Below are 20,297 nucleotides of genomic sequence, written 5' to 3' on the forward strand. Positions count from 1 at the left end.
TAGTTTAGGTTATTCTGATTTAGTTTAGTTTTGGTTAAGTTTTGTATTTGTGTACTTTAATTTTGGTTAAGTTTAGTTTTAGTTTAATTCATATTGATTTAGTGTACGTCATTTTCATTTACAGTCATCCCGCTACATTGCAGTTTGGCTACCGCTCCCACACTCTGCCGCAGTTTTTCAAAAAAGAAATAATAAATTATTGTTGTTTCGCGGTTGAATGCAACCTATTATTAGTAAAATGCATATTTAAGCAAATTGTGCTCATTCTTGGACTAAATGAAGTATTGTCAAGCATAAAATGGCTAAATGAACAAAAATACAAATACAAGGCAGAAGAAGCAGTCTACTTGTGAATGTAGTATTCCACATTGGCCACTAGGTGTCGCCAGAACGTGAGACGTGATCACCAGAACAGACAGTTATTGAAGGTTTAAATGATTTCACACAGTAATAATAACATAATAATAATAATAACCATAATAATAACACAGGCTACAGGCTACAACAAGTTAAAACTCCACTCGGAACCTCTGACATTATTTCTTGTCCGCCTGGCACTAAGGTCCCCCAGGGAACATCAGCAGGAGTTTTACTGAGGTGTTAAATGGCTGACTTACTCTTATAATGTCAACTAATGGGTATTAATTGGGTAATATGGGTGTAAAGCCATTTAAAGCCGCCATCACAATACACTGATGAGACAATAGCCACCGCAGGAAATACACTGTCCAGAAAAAAACAACAATAAACTGCTAACGTGTGAGCCTGTTATCTCTTTTATGTCTAATATGTCTTATTTTTTCTGTTTATATCTACTATATTGGTTAATACAATTGTAAAGGTTGTTATTTCATGTTTAAATGGCTCTAATAATGTTAAAAGAAAAGGTATTTAGAAGATACTATGCCATAGCTACAAAAATATTCTGGTTATTAATATTGAATCCTACTTCGCGGAAATTCACTTTTTGCAGTCGGGTTTGGAGCCAATTAACCGTGATAAATGAGGGATTACTGTAGTTTATTTTGGTTTAATTTCATTTTGGTTTAATGTAGTTTGCTTTAGTATAAAAATTGGTTAGTTTGGTTTACTTTTATTTTTGTTTAGTTTAGTTTGCCTTATTTTAAAAATGGTTTTGTTTACTTTATTTTGGTTTAGTTCAGTTTAATTTAGCTTATATTTGTTCCTTTTAGTTCATTTTGGTTTGGTTTAGATGAGTTTTACTTTATTTTTTATTTATTGTTGGGGGGGTTGTTCATTTTGGTTTAATTTGTGTTTCATTTGAGTTTAGTTTGAGTTACTCTGATTTATTTTGTTTGCTTTCATTTGGTTTATTTTGGTGTAGTTCATTTTGATTTAGTTACGTTTATTTTGGTTTGGTTTGCTGTCATTTTGGTTTAATGTAGTTTCGTTTATTTTGGTTTAGTTCATATTTATTTAGTTTTCATTTATTTTGGTTTGGTTTAGTTTTGGTTTGGTTTTGTCTTGTTTACTTTAATTTTGGTTTAGTTTAGTTTTGTATTTGTTTACTTTAAGTTTGGTTTGGTTTAGTTTGATTTTGATTTAGTTTAGTTTTGTGTTTGTTTACTTAAATTTTGGTTTGGTTGAGTTTAATTTTGGTTTGGTTGAGTTTAATTTTGGTTTAGTTTATATTTGTTCATCTTAGCTCATTTTGGTTTGGTTTAGATTAGTTTTATTTGATTTTTTTTATTTGTTGGTGGGTTGGTTGTTTATTTTGGTGTAATTGTTTTAATTTTTGTTTAGTTTGGCTTATTTTGATTTATTTTGATTTAATTTTGTTTGGTTTCATTCGATTTATTTTGGTTGAATCTAGATATGGTCAGAAGCTATGCCTGTCAAGCTAGCCTGCTGTGTGCTGCATGCTAACACAACTCAACTGTGTTCCAACAATGTTGGTTCTTTTTAGGAATAAAAAAGTCAAGTTAGCAGTTATGCTAGCACGCTAACGCAACAGAAGCGGTGTCCTGACTGGTGCAGCGGTATTAGAGATGGCTACAGATGTCGTTCACGGTTGTCATGGCAACAGTGGATCCATTTATTACGCCGAGTGTATCTGTCATCCACATGGTTGTGAAGCTAACATTGTGTCATCAATGTGTGGCTGCATTCAGGGTGTTAAAAGAGCAGTGGATACGAGCAAAGTATGAGCGGAAGGAATTTACCGATCCTGCGAAGAAGTGTACGTACGAGGAAGGCAAGTGAACACACACCGCAGACGTGAACACTAACACACGCTACACACGCTACGCACGCTGACCTTTGTTCCTGCAGGGACTCGAGACGGTGCCTTGATGAAGAGGGGAAGGGACAATGGGCAGTTCCTCAGCAGGCGATTTGTCCTGTCGGAGAGGGAGGGGACGCTGAAGTATTTCACCAAATATGACGTAAGCACACACACACACACACACACACACACACACACCTGTAGAGCGCCGTCTGGGCTAGACGTGTTGAGACAAATCCGCCAAGCATTTGTCAAAGAAACAATTACAACAGGAAGTGTTAGCACTATTTTCTTTGGCGTACTAAACCTAATGTTTGAAGATACAGTTTCACACTATTAAACCAATTCAGAATTCACTGCAAATGTGGGTCTAAATCTCGGAGATGACGCCCTAAAGCTCCACGAATAAAACTAATTGAGCGTTTTATGTCTTTTAACGTCTCTGGGGTGTGAAACGTTCACTGGCCGAATGACAACTTTCAGACATTACAAGTGGTGGTAATCTTCTTAGCGGGCTGATTTGAAATAGTCCCCTTGCTACTTCCTGGGACTCTTAGAAAAAACCCTGAAAAAGTGAGTTCACTTTAACGATAAAGGTAAAGGTAAGGCTGTTTGTGTCCTTGGCCGGATTGGCATGTTGCAGAGCCTCAGGGCAAATGTAAAGTATTAGCCCCCTTTTGACTCCCACTATACTGCACAGCAGAGGTGTCCAAACTTTTCTGATTGAGGACCGCATACTGAAAAATCAAAGGATGGACAGGCCGCTTTGATATGTTACATTTACAGGATGCTAAGAAGTTACAGTATACTGTATACCTGTACAGTACAGGTATATATGTTTTTAAAACAGCCTGCATCTCAGCTTTGTCATACAAATGAGAAAGTGTGTTATTAGTATCAACTTTCTCTCCTTAAATTAAACATGTTTTGCTTTTTTTTGTTGTTGTTTTTTTCTTTTTAATATTTCAACATTTGCATTTTCCTTTTCTTGTTAATGTTGTGACTTTATTCCCATAGTATTTCGCCTTTATTGTTGGTATATCATAACTTTTTCTCAGCCTGATTCTGCAAAATTTGTATCTTCATTCTATGTTTTCTTTTGTCTCTCATAATATTCCGGCTTTAGAAAATCATATTTTTTTCTGAAAATTAAATGCTTTTTCTATTAATATTATGACTTTTTTCATAAAATTATCAAATATTTCTATAATTATGACATAAGAATTTTTTATTTAATTTTTATTTTCCTAATATTTTCACTTTATTCTCATAAAATTACGTAAAATTGTCTCTTAATATTACCACTTTTAAAAAAATCTTTTTTTTTTTCAATATTTGAACTTTGTTCTTCTGACAATTACACGCGCTCTCTTTTTTATATTTGAACTTTACTCTCATGTTTTTTCGAATAATATTATTTTGTTCTCGTAAAATTTTGACTGTTTTACCGTAATTTTTACAATTTAATAATTTTATTTTTATTCCCCTCAAATTTTGACTTTATTCTTGTAAAATTACTTTTTTCTTTTGTCTCTCATAATATTACGACTTGAGAAAATAACATGTTTTTTTGTTATATTTGAACTTTGTTCCTTTGAAAATGACCTGCTTTTTCTAATAATACTATGACTTTACTCTTGTAAAATGAGAACTTTTCCCCATAATTATGACTATTTTTTATTTTATTTTTATTGTCCTGATATTTTGACTTAATTGTCATAAAATCTGGCTTTTTTTTACATAATTATGAGATTTTTTTTTACTTTATTTTTATTCTCCTAATATTTTGACCTTATTCTCATAAAATTATGTAAAATTGTCTCTCATAATATTACAAATTTAGAAAATAACTTTTTAAAATATTTTTGAATGTTCTTCTGAAAATTACATGCTCACTACTATACTATGACTTTATTCTAATAAAATTATGACTTTTTACCATGTTTATGACATTCTTTTATTCTGATATTTTGACGTCATTCTCATAAAATTGTCTCATAATATTACCACATTAGAAAATAACATCTTTTTTTTTATATTATTATAAATTATAAATATTATGTGAACAAAATTGTCTTTATTGTCCTGAAAATTACATGCTTTTTCAAATAATACTTTGACTTTATTCTCATAAAATTATAACTTTTTTCCATAATTATGAAAAAAAAAATTGTCCTGATATTTCGACTTTGTCAGAAAATATGACTTTTTTTCCATAATAATGACAATTTTTTTTTTTACTGTATTTTTATTCTTCTAATATTTTGACTTTATTCTCGTGAAATTCTGTAAAATTCTCTTGTAATATTACGACTATAAAAAATAACTTTTTTAAAATAATTGAATTTTATTCTTTTGAAAATTACATGCTTTTTCTCATAATATTATAACTTAATTCTCGTCAAATTATATATATTTTTCCCCCATAATTGTGACAATTTTTTACATTTTTATTCTTGTAATATTTTGACATTATTCTCATAAAATTACTGCGGTTTTTTTTCCCTATTTTTGCTGTTTTCTTTTTTAAAATGTGGCCTGGGTGGCCAGCTATAGAGCATGGCCATGTTTTATTGCACATTCGGATACAAATGTAAAAAGAAGTAACGCACGCTTAATAATAAAAAATAAAACAATCCGACTTGTTGTCTGCGCCCTGCAGGCCAAGGAACCCAAAGCGGTGATCAAGGTAGACTCCATCAACGCCACCTTCCAGCCCGAGAAGATCGGACACCCCAACGGTCTGCAGATCACGTACCTCAAAGACTACAGCACCCGTAACATCTTCCTCTACCACGACAACGGCAAGGTCCGCCTCAGGTGGGGGGGAGGCGAGGTCGCTGGTGTCCCGCCATCCGAACCCTGACTCCTTACGTTCTTGCTTCAGGAGATCGTGGACTGGTTCAACTCCATCCGAGCGGTTCAGCTTCACTACATGAAGGTGGCCTTCCCTGGAGCCACCGACGCGGAGGTCAGCGCAACACGAATACTTTTTCCTGGCACTTCCCGTTGGACAACTTGTGTGACTTTTGTCTGTTTGCAACACTCAGCTTGTACCCAAACTCACACGCAACTTCCTGAAGGAGGGATACATGGAGAAGACCGGGCCCAGGGTAAGTCCTCCAAGAGTGTCTCTGTCTTCTACACAGTGTACACAAGTCCAAGCTGCACGAGGCTGAATGTGTGAAACCACAGGCTTACCCAGCATGCCTTGCGGGTTGTAGATGCGGGTATAGTTTTGCATGTTATGTTAGCGTGTAAGCGTTATTTAGAGACCCGCATGGTCCGTGTGGTGCAGTTGCGTTGTGTCTTGACTTTCTGACTCTTCTCACACAGAGACGATCTGTGACTAGTGTTTTGTTGTTTTTTGTGAGCAGTAGGTCCTCAAAAACAGCAGAGCACTCCTCTCATATATAAATATTTGGCTAGAATTTTGTTTTTACAGAAGATCCTGAACAACAGCATAGCGCTCCTCCCACTTATAGAGGATCTTTGACCAGCGTTTCTAGATACAGTAGATAGATAAATAGATACTTTATTCATCAAGAGAAATTCACTCTCTAAGAGCATGAACTTGAAAAAAGAAGAAGAAAAGTGACTTTTTTGCATGAGTCGAAATAGTGGAGCACTCCTCACATACATAGAGGATCTTTTAGTAGTGGTTTTTTTGCAGGAGAGCCTTAAAAACAGCAGATCCTTACTTAGCATTTGATTTGTTGCAGCAGGTGTTTAAAAACAGCAGATTGCTCCTGGGGTATAGCGGATCTTCAACCAGCATTTTTTTTGGTTCTGTACAGCAGGCAGAGCGCTCCTGTCCTGTAGAGGATCTTTGACTATAGTGTGTTTCAGCAGGTGCCTAAAAACAGCACAGCCCTTTTGTCACTTTGAGGATATTGGACTCGCATTTTACGTTTTGCAGTAGGTCCTTAAAAACAGCAGATCCTTGCTTAGCATTTGATTTTTTGCAGCAGGTGCCTAAAAACAGCAGAGTGCTCCTGCCGTATAACGGATCTTCAACCAGCATTTTTTTTTGGTTGCGTACAGCAGGCAGAGCGCTCCTGTTGTATAGAGGATCTTTGACTAGTATTTTATTTTTTGCAGTAGATTCTGCGCAGTAGGCGGAGTGCTCGTGTCATATAGAAGATCTTTGACTGTGTTTTTGCAGCAGGTTCCAAATGACAGTAGAGCGCTCCTGTCATATAGAGGATCTTTGACGAGTATTTGATTTTCTGCAGTAGGCAGAGTGCTCCTGTCATTTACAGAATCTTTGACTACCATTTTTTTCAGTATTTTTTATAAAAACAGTGGAGTTCTCCTTTTCATGTATAAAGGATCTTTGACGAGTATTTTTTTGTTTTTTGCGGTAGCTCCTTAAAAAGAGCAGATTACTCCTCCTAATATTTAGAGGATCTTTGCTAAGCATTTTAATTTTTGCAGCAGGTTTCTAAAAACAGCAGAGTGCTCCTGCTATATAGAGGATCTTTGACTAGCATTTTTATAGCAGGGTCCTAAAAAACGCTTTGTCATTTACAGAATTGTGGGCCATCATTTTCCAGTTCCTCCCACATATAGAGGATGTTTGACAGTTTTTTTTTTGCAGCAGCAGCAGCAGCAGCAAAAAACAGCAGAGCGCTCTTGTTTTGTAGACGACCTTTTATCAGGCAGCTTCTTTTCCTCGCACACTAATACTTTCGCACACAGACGTTTCCCTAAAAAAGACAAAAGCTGACTTGAGCTTTACGAACGAACAAGTTCTTATTAAAAAGCCTCAACTCAAATGTCATTCACTTTTATGGGGCAAAAATAATTGGGGCGAAAATAATTAAATAATGTTAATGCAAAGATTACAAGTACACTTTTCACACCATCACACCACCACCTAAATATGTGGTTCTTCCATAGCAGATGGTGTGTTTAAATGACAGTGGTGTCAAGCCACAGAGAATCCAAACACAATGCTGCCAGTGTTGGTTGTCTCTGATTGTGTCTTTTGGGTGTCTAAAGGTGTCTTTTGTGTGTTTGTGTAGCAAACAGAAGGTTTTAAGAAGCGTTGGTTTACTTTGGACCAGAGACGACTCATGTACTACAAAGACCCTCTGGTAGGATAGTAATTCACGCACACACACCCGCACACACACACACACACACACACATATTCACACACACACACACACACACACACACACGCACACACACGCACATGCACACACACACACTACATATACAGTGGTGTGAAAAAGTTTGCCCCCCTCCTGAGTTCTTATTTTTTGCATGTTTGTCACACTTGTGACAAATGTTTCAGATCATCAAGCAAATGTAAATATTAGTCAATGACAACACAACTGAACACTAAATGCAGTTTTTAAATGAAACTTTTTATCATTAAGGGAGAAAAAAATCCAAACCTACATGGCCCTGTGTGAAAAAGTGATTTCGGAATTTCGGCCCACTCATTTCTGCAGAATTGTTGTCATTCAGTCACATTGGAGGGTTTTCCAGCATGAAGCGCCTTTTTAAGGTCATGCCACAGCATCTCAATAGGATTCAGGTCAGGACTTTGACTAGGCCACTCCAAAGTCTTCATTTTGTTTTTCTTCAGCCATTCAGAGGTGGACTTGCTGGTGTGTTTTGGATCATTGTCCTGCTGCAGAACCCAAGTTGGTTTCAGCTTGAGGTCACCAACAGATGGTTGGACATTCTCCTTCAGGATTTTTTGGTAGACAGCAGAATTCATGGTTCCATTTATCACAGCAAGTCTTCCAGGTCCTGAAGCAGCAAAACAGCCCCAGACCATCACACTACTACCACCATATTTTACTATTGGTATGATGTTCTTTTTCTGAAATGCAACGTTACTATTACGCCAGATGTAATGGGACACACACCTTCCAAAAAGTTCAACTTTTGTCTCGTCAGACCACAGAGTATTTTCCCAAAGGTCTTGGGGATCATCAACATGTTTTCTGGCAAAAATTAATTAGCCTTAATGTTCTTTTTGTTCAGCAGTAGTAATAATAAAAAGTTTGATTTAAAATCTGTATTTTTTGTTCAGTTGTGTTGTCATTGACTAATTTGTTTGATCATCTGAAACATTTAAGTGTGACAAACATGCAAAAAATAAGAAATCAGGAAGGGGGCAAACACTTTTTCACACCACTATTAGTATCACAAGAGTTCGCCTTGGATGCACGATCCAAGATGGCTGCGTAAACAAACCAGGCAGCACAAACACAACACTTTGTCACACACGCTATATTGCACGCTTACCAGATGGGCAAACTTAAAACAAAGACAACATTTTAACATACGCTTTGGATGTACACCGAAAAAGGAGCTAACCAGGGCGGAGGTTAACCGAGGTACCACTGTATTCCTATTTGTCGTCGTGCTAACTGTTTCTCCATGCAGGATGCCTTCGCCAAAGGCGAGGTGTTTCTGGGCAGCAAAGACAACTACAGCGCCTCGGCCGGCCTTCCCGCCGGCACCTACTGCAACGGCGCCTGGCAGCACGGCATCACCATCGTGACGCCCGAGCGCTGCTTCCTGTTCACGTGCGAGACGGAGGCCGAGCAGCAGGACTGGCTCAAGTACTTCAACGACGTCATAAGCGCTCAGATGTCCCCCCAAGAGTACACCAGTGAGGCATCTAGTGCTCTTTGAACATTTGACTCCTTTCGTAGAAAAAAAATCAAAAGACAAGGCAGTGCAGTTTCACTCTATTGGTTTTATAGTTTTTGCGTAATCTTGCCAACTAACCAGCCAGCTAACTAACTAACATTAATTAAGATATAACGTAGTACTGTTTACTCAGTGGTGATGGTGTCATTTCCTTGGTTGCAAGTGTGTACTTGAACGCATCATTCACTGTTCTTCTTGCCAGCAGATGGCAACAAAGTGTTGATGGGAAACTCCACGCTACAGCAACATTGTTGTAATTAGGGATGCTCCAGTCGATTGGCCACCGCTTAGTATTGGCTTATATCCGCAACGAACGCGTCATAAATGCCTTTCAGAGCCGATCACAAAGACCGATCGGCCGCGCGGCAGCGACATGGTAACCCATGTCATAACAACACAAACATGACATGAATGTGCATGTGCGCCGTGTCACGTAGGGTTGCCAACACCCGTATTGAGCCAACAAGGGACGTACTTTTCCGCGGGAATCAACACCAGTCTGTAAAACGTCAGTGGTTTCAGTTTGACAGCTGGCCACAGGCTACGCCAATCCATGCCAGCGTGTTTGATCACTCCCTTATCAAACCTATTGCTTTCCACTTTTCCTACATCTTTGTTTACACGCTTTGCCTAACAGTCACTGGTGGCAGCTAGCTAGAGTTATCCACCTAGCGTCTTGTCTTTGGACTCCAAATGTGACTTTTTTACCACAGTGACATTGTTGTTTTAAAACAAGTAATGCGGTTAGTTCGAAGCTTGTTTTTGTCCCACAGGGAAGTGAATATGACATTCATGGGGTACGTACTAACTTTTTCAAGTGTCACTGAACAACTTTACTCTGTTGTTGTACGATACTACTGTAATGATGTCTTGTCCTCTGAACACTATTCGTGTGTGGGTGTTTCATGAACATAAACACGTATGACGGCGGTACTACCACGGCTCGCCAACTGATTTTGAGGATCTCACCAAAGGCTCAAGGAGTATTTGCTTCCACTCTTAGTAGTTTATTATTAAAAGTGTTGAATTCAGACTTTATGCCTTCATATAGAGACAAATGAGCACAATGGCCCCACTGTTTGAGTGTAGATGTGCTTGGTAAATAAAGTAGTGTACAATTGAAATGTTGCCAGTCGTAAATAAAACACGACCAGTTGACAGCTCTAATAGTGATGAAAGTTGGACACCCCTGCGACCTGGACACTCTATTTATTCTCTTTTACGTTAAGCAGGACATATTTCTATTTCATAAGCATATTTATTTGTATTATTGTATTCTGTTCATTTAGTTATCTTGAACTAAAACATCAATTTTTTTGCCATGTATTCGTATTACTCCAAAACGTTTTGTGTCAAATCATACAAAAATCACTTCACGCGAATAAAGGCAAAAAACCCAAATACTTACCTATTCACCAGGGGCCCTTGCAATAGTCGGCCAGTACCACTCATGAATAGATTGAAAAATGTACAGTTAATCCATGTGATCTGTATTGGTATCGGTATCGGCTGATCTCACTCATGGATGATTGCAATCTGCAGCATAAAACCCTGATTGGAGCATCTCTATTTATCATTGTTATTAACATTGTTACGCCGAAGAACTACGTGCACCCGCGTAGTGACACATCGCCACAACACACCGGCTAACTACTAGCCAGCTAGCGACTAGCTTCACCACACACTCACTCGCAGCGCGTCAGGCCACTAGCGAAAGGTAACGCTACATATTGGAGCTGCCGCCACCGCTGCTGTGTTTTTTTTTTTTTTTTTAAGTTTGTAAAAGTTAACGCTAGGTGTAGCATTCCTTTCTATATTGCTATGTGAAAACAATGCAAGGAAGTTCCGCTAATGCTCAAAATGACCTAAATAGTGTAAGTGTTACATGTTATCATGAATGTAGCAGCATGGATATACAACCATAAAACCTTGTTGGAGGTTTTTGGAGGTGTTTTAATAGCGGACTCTCTCGGCGGAATAGGTGTGTCCCAGTACATGCATTAATTAGCCGTCTCTTTTGTATCTCTTTTGATATCTTTAGAACGCACAGAAAAGAGAAGGATGTGTGTTCATTGTCTCACATGAGGATCGTGGATGATGGACACTTTTTTTTTTAAGCGCAGTTTTCCTTTAAAGCCACAATGCAGACTAAGACTAAGGCGAGTTATGAACAGGTAATAACATCACGTTTCAAATGTTAAGTAGAATGGATTTTATAAAAGACAAGCAGTCCAAATGAAGACATGTTTGTAGTTTATTTTCCATGCATGCGATGTGAATTAACATATCACTTTTTCCAGGGTGTTTTGGACATGAGAATAAATGTCTCCTTCTTTCTTTCTGTCTTTCTTTCTGTGTTTTTGTCCCAGTGGAGGCTTTGTTCAAGCACAGACACTGACTGACCAGAGGAGGCGCCCCACCCCTCGCCGTCTCATCTCAGTCACCAAACAAGACCTCAGTGCAAAGTATTCAAAAACAAGGACTTTAAAGTAAGAGTGCCGACAAGAGGGCCATTTCAGTGAGGGCTTATATGACACAGACTTTGATTCTTATTAATTTTATTGACATTTTTAATTCCGTTGTGTCTCTGTAGAGTTAATTAACGTGGACTTTTAATTGGCCAGAGCAAACATAAAGAGGGAGAAACATTTGTCTTGTATTCGGAGTTGGCAAGCATTGCAGCACATTCAACGGTGCAGCAGCGCCCTCCAGTGGCTCACTTCAGCCACGACCACGTCTCGCCCAATGTCCTCAAACTATGAAATGTTTTATTTCATCCATCCATCAATTTTCTATGCCGCTTATCCTCATTAGGGTAGCGGGGCATGCTGGAGCCTATCCCAGCTGACTTTGGGCGACAGGCGGTGTACACCCTGGACTGGTGGCCAGCCAATGGCAGGGCACATATACTAGACAAACAACCATTCACACTCACATTCATAGAGTTGCCAATTATGTTTTATTTCACTTATTTTTCTTTTTTATTGTTTCCACAGTTGTGTTAATGTTTTCTAGGGAGACATTCCTCTGTGCCGCCATCCTAAGGTGACACTCCCAAACTAGTAATCAAGTAGTTTGATGTCTATCTTACTGTTCTGTTTCAATTATGACAAAGTAAAAGTAAAAATTGAATAATAAAATGTTTGTGGGGGTTTACTTGTTTATTAGATGTTCTATTTTTCTATTTTCTATATTTATTTAATATACGACTAATTTAAATAGCGTCCTTTGATCAATAGATGCATTTTTTACTTTTAATGTTAGTAACACCCTGGACTCACGTGACTCACATTACTGTATACTTTCAGTATGTATCGTCTAAAGCAGGGTGTCCAAACATGGTGAAAAATGAAAAGGATGCAAATTTGTCACTTTGCTATTTTGTAAAACAACACGTATAGCTATGCTAAGAAGTTGAATTTATTTATTAAGTCAAATTTATACATTCCTTTTATTTCTAAAGTTGTAACATTTCAACTCAGTGCTGCTAAAATGACATTATTTTTTTCCTAAAAATATTACGAGTTTAGTCTATTAAAATTGCGACTTTTTTTCTTAATATTTTGACTTTATTCTTGTAAAATTACAAATGCTTTTTTTTTTCCATTTCTGTTATTTTTTCAATTTTTTTTAAAATTTCAACTTTCTTCTTGGAGCTCTTCCTCCAATGATTATGACTTTATTACCATAATATTTACAACTTTTAATCCAGTAACATTATAACTTTGGATGTTGTTGTGGGGTCTTTTGTGACCTCTTGGATGAACTAATTTTACCAACCTAATTTTCCAAAAATGACAACTTTATTAGTTTTTTGTTTGTTTGTTTTTCATAATATTACGACATAAAAATAGTCTTTATTTAATATTTCAACTTCAAGCTACCAAAATGACCTTATTTTTTCTCTGAATTGTATCACGTTAGTCTTGTAAAATTAGGACTTTTTTTGTTACGTTCCAACTTTTTTTCTCTTAATAGTTTACCTTTATTCATGTACAATGAGATTTTTTCAATTTTTGCTGTTGTGTGTGTGTTTTCTATTTAAAGTTTTTTTTAGGTTTTATATTTTTAGCATGTGCTGTGGGCCAATAAAAAAACAGCCGCGGACCACAAATGGCCCAAAAGCCGCACTTTGGACGCACTTGGTCTAACAATATCTTACTTTTTGGCCTAATATTAATTAAAAAAAAATGGTACAAAAAAGTATATACACACAGGTATACAGTATATACATATAAGAAAATGTTAAAAATAAAAAAATGCGGTCTTAAATACAGCGTTTCACCATATTAATAACTGAAATATTCTGTGCTACGCTACGTCCGAGAGAGAAAAGTAACAACAACGTAAATAAATGAGGCAGCGCTGCAAACTCCAGCCACAACAATAAACACGTTGTTTAATTAATACTAATAATTGTAAAGGTAGAATTCTATTGGACCCCATGCTTCATGAGCATTGCAAGTGCATGTTAAACAACCGAAACAGGAATAAAAACAATGGAAAAGCTCCTAAATGGAACACTACAGGATGTCCCTAAAGTCTGGACACACATACTGTACAGCTGTAAAACTAATATGTGAATTTGATAAGAATACATAGTATAAATAAATATTGTATTCCTTTTAATTTAGTTAATTTTTAATATATACAGTATATTGTATATTTTTATTTAGTTTTTCTTTACTTTTTAAATTTATTTTAACAATAATTTCTTTGTAAGTATTTTAAAATATTAGACCAGTAATTATTAATGAAAGGAAACGTTGTTTGTATAAAGTATGTAGAGTATGCAGCATACTGTACTGTATGTATATTAGATGTCCACACTATGAGGACCCCCCCTGTATTTGTCTCTACCAATGAAAACAGTCCTGCTCAGTGTCATGCATGATGAGGCACACTCCTCCACAAATCTTCACCTCGGTGTGCAGTTTGTTCTTTGGCCAGTTGTGCTTTGACACCCTGCTGAGGAAAAACCACAGAGGGGAAGGAAGGTAGGGAGGGACGGGGGACAACCTCCAACGCACCGACACGCCAGAGAAGCTGAGGATTCATGCGTGATATCTGGATGGAACAAAGGCTCGGTGATGTCCCTGACTGGACATGACACAGCTGCTAATGGTCCTCATTGGACATCTTTGATGTTTATTCCTGGAGGTATCGGAAGTGCCCCAGCTTGGAATAGTTGGATCTGAGTGAATTGATCCCATTGGATCAAACTAAGGATCCAATTTGATGGTTCAAAACACTTTTGGACCGGCAATGAACCGCAGTGCCAGCAACGCCACAGGAGACGGAGGGTCCTCAGAGAGCACTGGTGGACTTTGGGTGACGTCCCTGCTTGGCGCCACACTGCTGGTCATGTGGGTCTCGGGCGTGGCGGGCAACGCATACACGCTGGTCATCACGAGGTCGGCTGCGCTGCGCCGCACGGGCTCCGTGTACGTCTACATCGGCAACCTGGCTCTGGCCGACCTGCTCTACCTGTCCACCATCCCCTTCGTGGTGTGCACCTACTTTGCCCACGACTGGCTCTTTGGCGACGTGGGCTGCCGCGTCCTGCTGAGCCTGGACCTCCTCACCATGCACGCCAGCATCTTCACCCTGGTAGCCATGAGTCTGGAGCGCTACCGTGCCGTGGCCAGGCCCTTCAGCGCCCGCGACTCTTCCACGCGCAGGCGGAAACTGGTGGCGGCGGCCATCTGGGCCACAGCCTTCACGCTCACGCTTCCCATGATGGTGATGATCCGACTCCGGGAGGGCAAGGCTTCTCCATCCGGCGTGATCAAGCGAATGTGCTTCCCGACTTGGACCCTGGAGGCCTTTAAGGCCTACGTCACTGTCCTCTTCCTGACGAGTGTTCTCGTCCCTGGGCTGGTCATCGTCGGACTCTACGTGGGCCTCGCCAGGCGCTACTGGGCGGCACAGGCCAGGCTGGTGGGAAGCGGCGGCTCAGCCAGAAGACGAGGGCTCAAACAACGCGTCGTCTCCATGATCTTCAGCATCGTGGTGGCCTACTGGGCGTGTTTCTTGCCTTTCTGGGCGTGGCAGCTGGCCCAGCTCTTCTCTGCGGAGTCCCTCAAGGCGCTGTCCTCGTCCACACACAATTACATCAATTTCTTTGTCACTTGCCTCACGTACAGCAACAGCTGCATCAACCCTTTCCTATACACGCTCCTCACACGGAACTACAAAGACTACCTGGCCCAGAAAGGTCAGCTGGTCACCTCTGGCAGGACCGAGCCCGTTTCAGCTGTAAGCCCGCCCCCGAGAACATGTAGTCCAGGTGGAACTCTTGACTGAACAACATATCTGCTCTCTATGGAGCTTCTCTTAATAATAAAGACATTAGAAACCCTCAATAAAGCTCCACAACACATTCAAACAATAAGTGCAGGTATGTTCACTATTTCAAGCTACTGGAGTAAAGTAGTAAGGCTAAATATGAGCTCACAATTTGGCAAGCAGGTGGTCATTATCGAGCTTTTATCTTGGCTTGGGAAATATTAAAAAATGATCTGTTTATAGAAGCCCTTAATTACAGTGACAAAACGGTGCTCATTTTTTTTGTATGTTGATGCAAGATTTTAACTTGGGGGCCCGCATGCTGAAAAACCAAACGTTTCAAGGGCCTCTTTTACTTTTTTTTTTTTTTTAAACCAATCCATGTTGATCTGCATATTTTGACTTTATTGCCGTAATATTTTGCCCAACCTAAATTTCCTAAATTGCAAATGTATTCTTTATTTTGTTTGTTTCTCAGAATATTTCAACTGTTATAAAAATATGTGATTTTTAGTCTTGAATATTACAACTTATGCTATTTTTTTCCTTTAATACAATGAATATTTTCCCAATTTTTGTAAAATTACTCCACTTTTTGTTCCATTTTTGCTGTTTTTCTTTTTTAATTGTATTTTCAAGAATGTGCCGAGGGCCAATAAAAAAAATCAGCGGTGGGCCTTATATGGTCCCCGGTGCCGCACTTTGGACACCCCTGCTATAAAGTGATAGAACCATGTGATTTCTCCAAGCCAATCACAAAAAAAAAAATCACAAAAAATGGTAAAAATGTATTTAAAAATGCAAGGATTCTCTAAAATTAAACATATTTTATGTGGATATATTTGCATTATAAATGTAGTTTAAATACATACTGTATATATTTTTTAAAACTTCTATTTTTAAATGTTCTAAGAAATTCAAATGTGGACCTTCCAAGCATTCCATGGGGGTCCCATTTGGCTTCCCGGGAATGTGGTGAGTCTTGCAACATTCCTCATCCTCTTGTCCTTTTACGTCCTCCTGCTAATTGTCTCTTGTGACCATGTCACACATGTTTTTTATTTGACTTTTTATTTTGGCTGCTCACTTGTCTTTGTGTCTCTGTAAAATAGACACTATCCTACAAAATGATGCTTTACAAATGATGTAATCATACATTGGGGATTATGCGGGCATATGTGAAGAAGTAAAATCAAGAGATTGAACATTTTTATAGCATTTATTAGCAAAGCAGCAGACTTTACGGTACATTGAGATGGAATGAGGTCTGGCTCCCTCTGCAGGCCTTTATGTGTCATTACAAGGTCACCCCTGCAACTTCCACGTTTCCAGGAGCTCAAGACAGGGAGGAGTCGCGTCCGGGTTTTAACGTTTACACAACTGATGGATGCTTGAAGAGAAGCAGCGCTCTACTTGATCTTGAGGCCGACGATCCTGGCGTCACCGCTCACGTCGAAGTACTTGTACTTGACGTCCCCCAGTCGGTTGGGGAAGCTCATCATGCTGCCGTCGGGCAGCTTGATGTAGAACTCCTCTTGGTTGAAGTTGATGTAGAACTGCAAGGAGACGAAAGGAGAAACGTTAAAAGGTGTTTCGCTCAAGCCGTCCGTGTAGAAAAGACGTGCTTGGACTTTGGACCTCGAAGGAGACACTTTATGACTCAATAAACCATCTTGTGATTATTACCTAGCAGAGTCATAGTACACACTACTGCCTCCTCTAACAATCTTTGTCTAAAGATTGACGTGTGAGACAAATAAAAGGACTTTAACGACACCTTTAAACATCCTTAAACGCTCACAAGCAGAGTTTAGATTAATCAAATGAATGAACCTTCAAAGCAGTAAGCGTCACCATATGTCCTCACTTCTTTCATACTATTAGCAGTGCTTCTCTTCTTTTTACGCTTGTGTGACACCTAAGAAAGGGCCCACCTTGCACTCCTCCCCTCGCGCAAAGCCAAAGTTGCCGTCCCGGTGCTCGTCGCCCCAGCAGCCTCCAGACAGGGAGTTGCACACGATGACGCTGTCGTCGAAGCGCGGGTTGAAGTGCAGGGCGATGTTGTCCGAGTCGTGGCCGATGTTGATGGCGAAGCTGTGCCGTGAGGACAAAGTGTTACAAAGATGGGAGAGCGAGAGAGAGTGTGAGTGCCGATGGCGAGCACTCACGTGCAGCAGTCGTCTTTGGGCTTGACCCTGATCTTGAACTCATGCCCCTCCTTGAAGGTCATGTCCTTGACTTTCTGTGAAGGACAAAGAACTGTTGGATGGATGTTGGACCAATGGTAGATTGCTGATGACTCGTCAATGGACGGGTGGTTGGATAGATGGATGGATGGATGATGACTTGTCAATGCATTGGTGGATGGATGAATATAAATTTGCTGGGTGCATGGTAGACTGTCAGTAGATGGATGATTGGATGGATGGTAGCTTCCCATGGGACAAATGGATGGTTGTATGGAAGGATGTTGGACAGTTGATAAAGTGTGAGTGGATGAAAGCTTGTTGGATGAATGATGACTTGGATGGGTGCATATCAGACAGACGGATGGATGAATGGATGTTGGACCAACGATAGACTGCAGTTGAATGGTTGGATGGACGACAGTTTGTTGAATGGATGGTAAACGGTCAATGGATGGTGCACATTAGATAGATGGATGTGTGAATGGATGGATGGAAGCTTGTTGAATGGATAATGACTTGCCGATGGATGGATGACTATAAATTGTCTGTGTGGATGATAGATTGTCAATGGATGGATGATTGGTTGGTTGGATGGTTGTTTGGAAGGATTTTGGATGGCTGACGTTTGTTGGATGAATGAAAACTTGTCACTGGATGGATGTTGGACCAATGATTGCAGTTGAATGGTTGCATGGATGACGACATGTCAAAGGATGTGTGCGTATTAGATGGATGGATGAATATAATGTTGCTGGATGGATGATGGACTGCCAATGGACGGATGGATGTTGGACCAATGATTGTTTCCCATTGGATGGATGGATGGATAGAAGTTTATTGAATGGATGATGACTTGTCAATGGATGAATGACTGTTTGGGTGGATGGAAGTTTGTTGGATGAACGATGACTTGCCAACGGATGGGTTATTGGATGGATGGATTTATGTTGGGTCAATGATAGATTGCGGTTGGATGGATGAAGACTTGACGATAGATGAATGGATGGATAAATATCAGTTTTCTGGGTGGATGATAGATTGTCCATAGATGGATGATTGGTTGGATGGATGGTAGTTTACCACTCGGTGATGGGATGGTTGTATGGAAGAATGTTGGATTGATGAGAAATTGTGGATGGATGAATGAATGGAAGTTTATTGGCTGTATGGTGACTTGTCAATGGATGGATGACTGGATGGGTGTTGGATGGATGATGACTTGTCAGTGGAAGAATGGATGATTGTGAGGTTGTTGGATGGATGATCAAATGTCAGTGGATGGGTGATTGGCCAGATGGATGGTAGATTACCAATGGATGAATAGATGGTTGTATGGAAGGATGTTGGACAGTACATTGTGGATGGATGAGCTGTCAATAGATGGGTGAATGGATGGATGGTCGATCATGTCAATAAAGTTGCATTTTGAATGCTGAACTAAAAAGTGGACAGCTGTGAGTGAGCGTAAAATGTGCAGTATGTCAGTGAAGTGTACATATTCCGATATTCACGATCGCATGTGCAGGTAAGCGATTATCAGAGGTGTTCTTATCACGGTCATCGTTGATCATCAACCAGGTTGCAACATGAACATCATGGCTGTAAAAAGCACGGAAACAGGAAGGTGCTGTTTGTTCGCCGCATGCCCTCGTCATATAAAGATAATAAAACCATAAAGACACGGCCCAATGGAACCTTCTGCCAACTCACATAATACAATACATGCACGATGGCGTGCAGGCGTCCCGATATTATGAACTTGATGAAAACCCCACGACTCACTTCAAATTGTATCAATGAGAATTATAATTTGTTTTCCTAGTCAATAGAAGTATAACTTCATCTTGCCTCTCATCAACACACCCGCAATTATTCTATACTTGACTCACCTGTACTCTATGCATACATATACTGTATGCCGTCTCCCAGGTCACATGGCATTATTATTATTATTATTATTATTATCCTAATGATTTCCACAACACGTTATGCACAAATACCATCTGAAACATTAATATCAGTGTAATACACACAATTACATAAAAGCGGAAACACAGCCTAAAACGTACTGCGCACTTGTAGTTATTCCTTTTACATTTCCTATTCATTCAAATAGAACGTTGTAGAAGAAAATAAATGAAAGTTGTGAAAAATACCATTTTTTCAACAATAGGACTAATCAGAATGACCAAATTAGTATCAATATGAGTAGTAACATTTCATTTTATCTCTAGGAACACGGATGATAAAGACGAAGAAGGCCATTGCAAGGAGTGTCTGAAAGCAACACGACTGAAGTTTTGTGCCCGGTGTGAACTTCATTGCTCCACTTACCATCTTGGCTGTCTTCAGTGGGTCTTCTGCAGGTCGTGCCTCAAGTGACAGAGACCCGCGATGGCAGCTTCTTTGCTTTATATGACACAGGTGAGTTGATGAGGGAGGGGGCAGGGAGCTGCAGCGGTTCCAATGACAGCACGGCAGTACTTGGTACAACTTTGCATGACACTTCCTTCCGGCCAATGCTTTCTTGATAATAAATGAAAAAAAATATTGATAGTTGTTGGCTAATGAGAAGATGTGCATGCTTCAAATAAAATGACTGTATGATGCAGTGCAGAGAAGTCTCAGTCAAAACCGAGCATTAGCTCATTAGATTCAACCTGTAAATCTAACTCTTCAAATATGTTTTGTTTTTTTTACGTTTCTTTTTAAATTCTTGTTTAAATGTTTTGGTTACATCTTGTGTGTGGTGGGGTTTTTTTCCCCGTTTTCCTTCTGGAACCAAAAGCAAAGTAGCCAATCGCTTGTGTGTGTTTTGTAATGGTTGTTCCTTTACAATCCTATTTGTGAATACTCCACTAGCAAACAACCAAGCTAATAAATGGCTTTAAAGTCGG

The 20,297-nt window shown here is 39.3% G+C and overlaps 3 protein-coding genes across 5 annotated transcripts in view; 2 read left to right on the forward strand and 1 right to left on the reverse strand.

Moving 5' to 3' along the window:
- The window catches only part of zgc:92360 (uncharacterized protein LOC436988 homolog), a 34,797-nt gene extending 22,718 nt beyond the window's left edge, over window positions 1-12,079 (forward strand). For all 3 annotated transcript variants that reach the window (XM_054780532.1, XM_054780530.1, XM_054780531.1), the window contains 8 exons: window positions 2,133-2,215; window positions 2,293-2,405; window positions 4,908-5,054; window positions 5,133-5,216; window positions 5,296-5,358; window positions 7,273-7,344; window positions 8,654-8,882; window positions 11,293-12,079. In XM_054780532.1, the coding sequence (XP_054636507.1) occupies window positions 2,133-2,215; window positions 2,293-2,405; window positions 4,908-5,054; window positions 5,133-5,216; window positions 5,296-5,358; window positions 7,273-7,344; window positions 8,654-8,882; window positions 11,293-11,321 (820 nt within the window). In that variant the 3' untranslated portion in view covers window positions 11,322-12,079. The remainder of the gene's footprint in view (window positions 1-2,132; window positions 2,216-2,292; window positions 2,406-4,907; window positions 5,055-5,132; window positions 5,217-5,295; window positions 5,359-7,272; window positions 7,345-8,653; window positions 8,883-11,292) is intronic.
- Window positions 12,080-14,188: 2,109 nt separating this feature from the next.
- Window positions 14,189-15,229, forward strand: uts2r4 (urotensin-2 receptor 4). Its single transcript, XM_054778983.1, has one exon. It carries the CDS (start codon window positions 14,189-14,191, stop codon window positions 15,227-15,229), a length of 1,041 nt encoding a protein of 346 aa, XP_054634958.1.
- Window positions 15,230-16,432: 1,203 nt separating this feature from the next.
- Window positions 16,433-19,911, reverse strand: lgals2b (lectin, galactoside-binding, soluble, 2b). Its single transcript, XM_054780533.1, has 4 exons — window positions 19,735-19,911; window positions 17,380-17,453; window positions 17,146-17,305; window positions 16,433-16,767 (listed from the first exon to the last, which is right to left on the reverse strand). Exons 1-4 carry the CDS (start codon window positions 19,735-19,737, stop codon window positions 16,621-16,623), a joined length of 384 nt encoding a protein of 127 aa, XP_054636508.1. The 5' UTR covers window positions 19,738-19,911; the 3' UTR covers window positions 16,433-16,620.
- Between the last annotated feature and the right edge of the window lie 386 nt (window positions 19,912-20,297).

Source organism: Dunckerocampus dactyliophorus, chromosome 6 (assembly GCF_027744805.1).
Source record: "Dunckerocampus dactyliophorus isolate RoL2022-P2 chromosome 6, RoL_Ddac_1.1, whole genome shotgun sequence".
Classification (NCBI taxonomy): Eukaryota; Metazoa; Chordata; class Actinopteri; order Syngnathiformes; family Syngnathidae; genus Dunckerocampus; species Dunckerocampus dactyliophorus.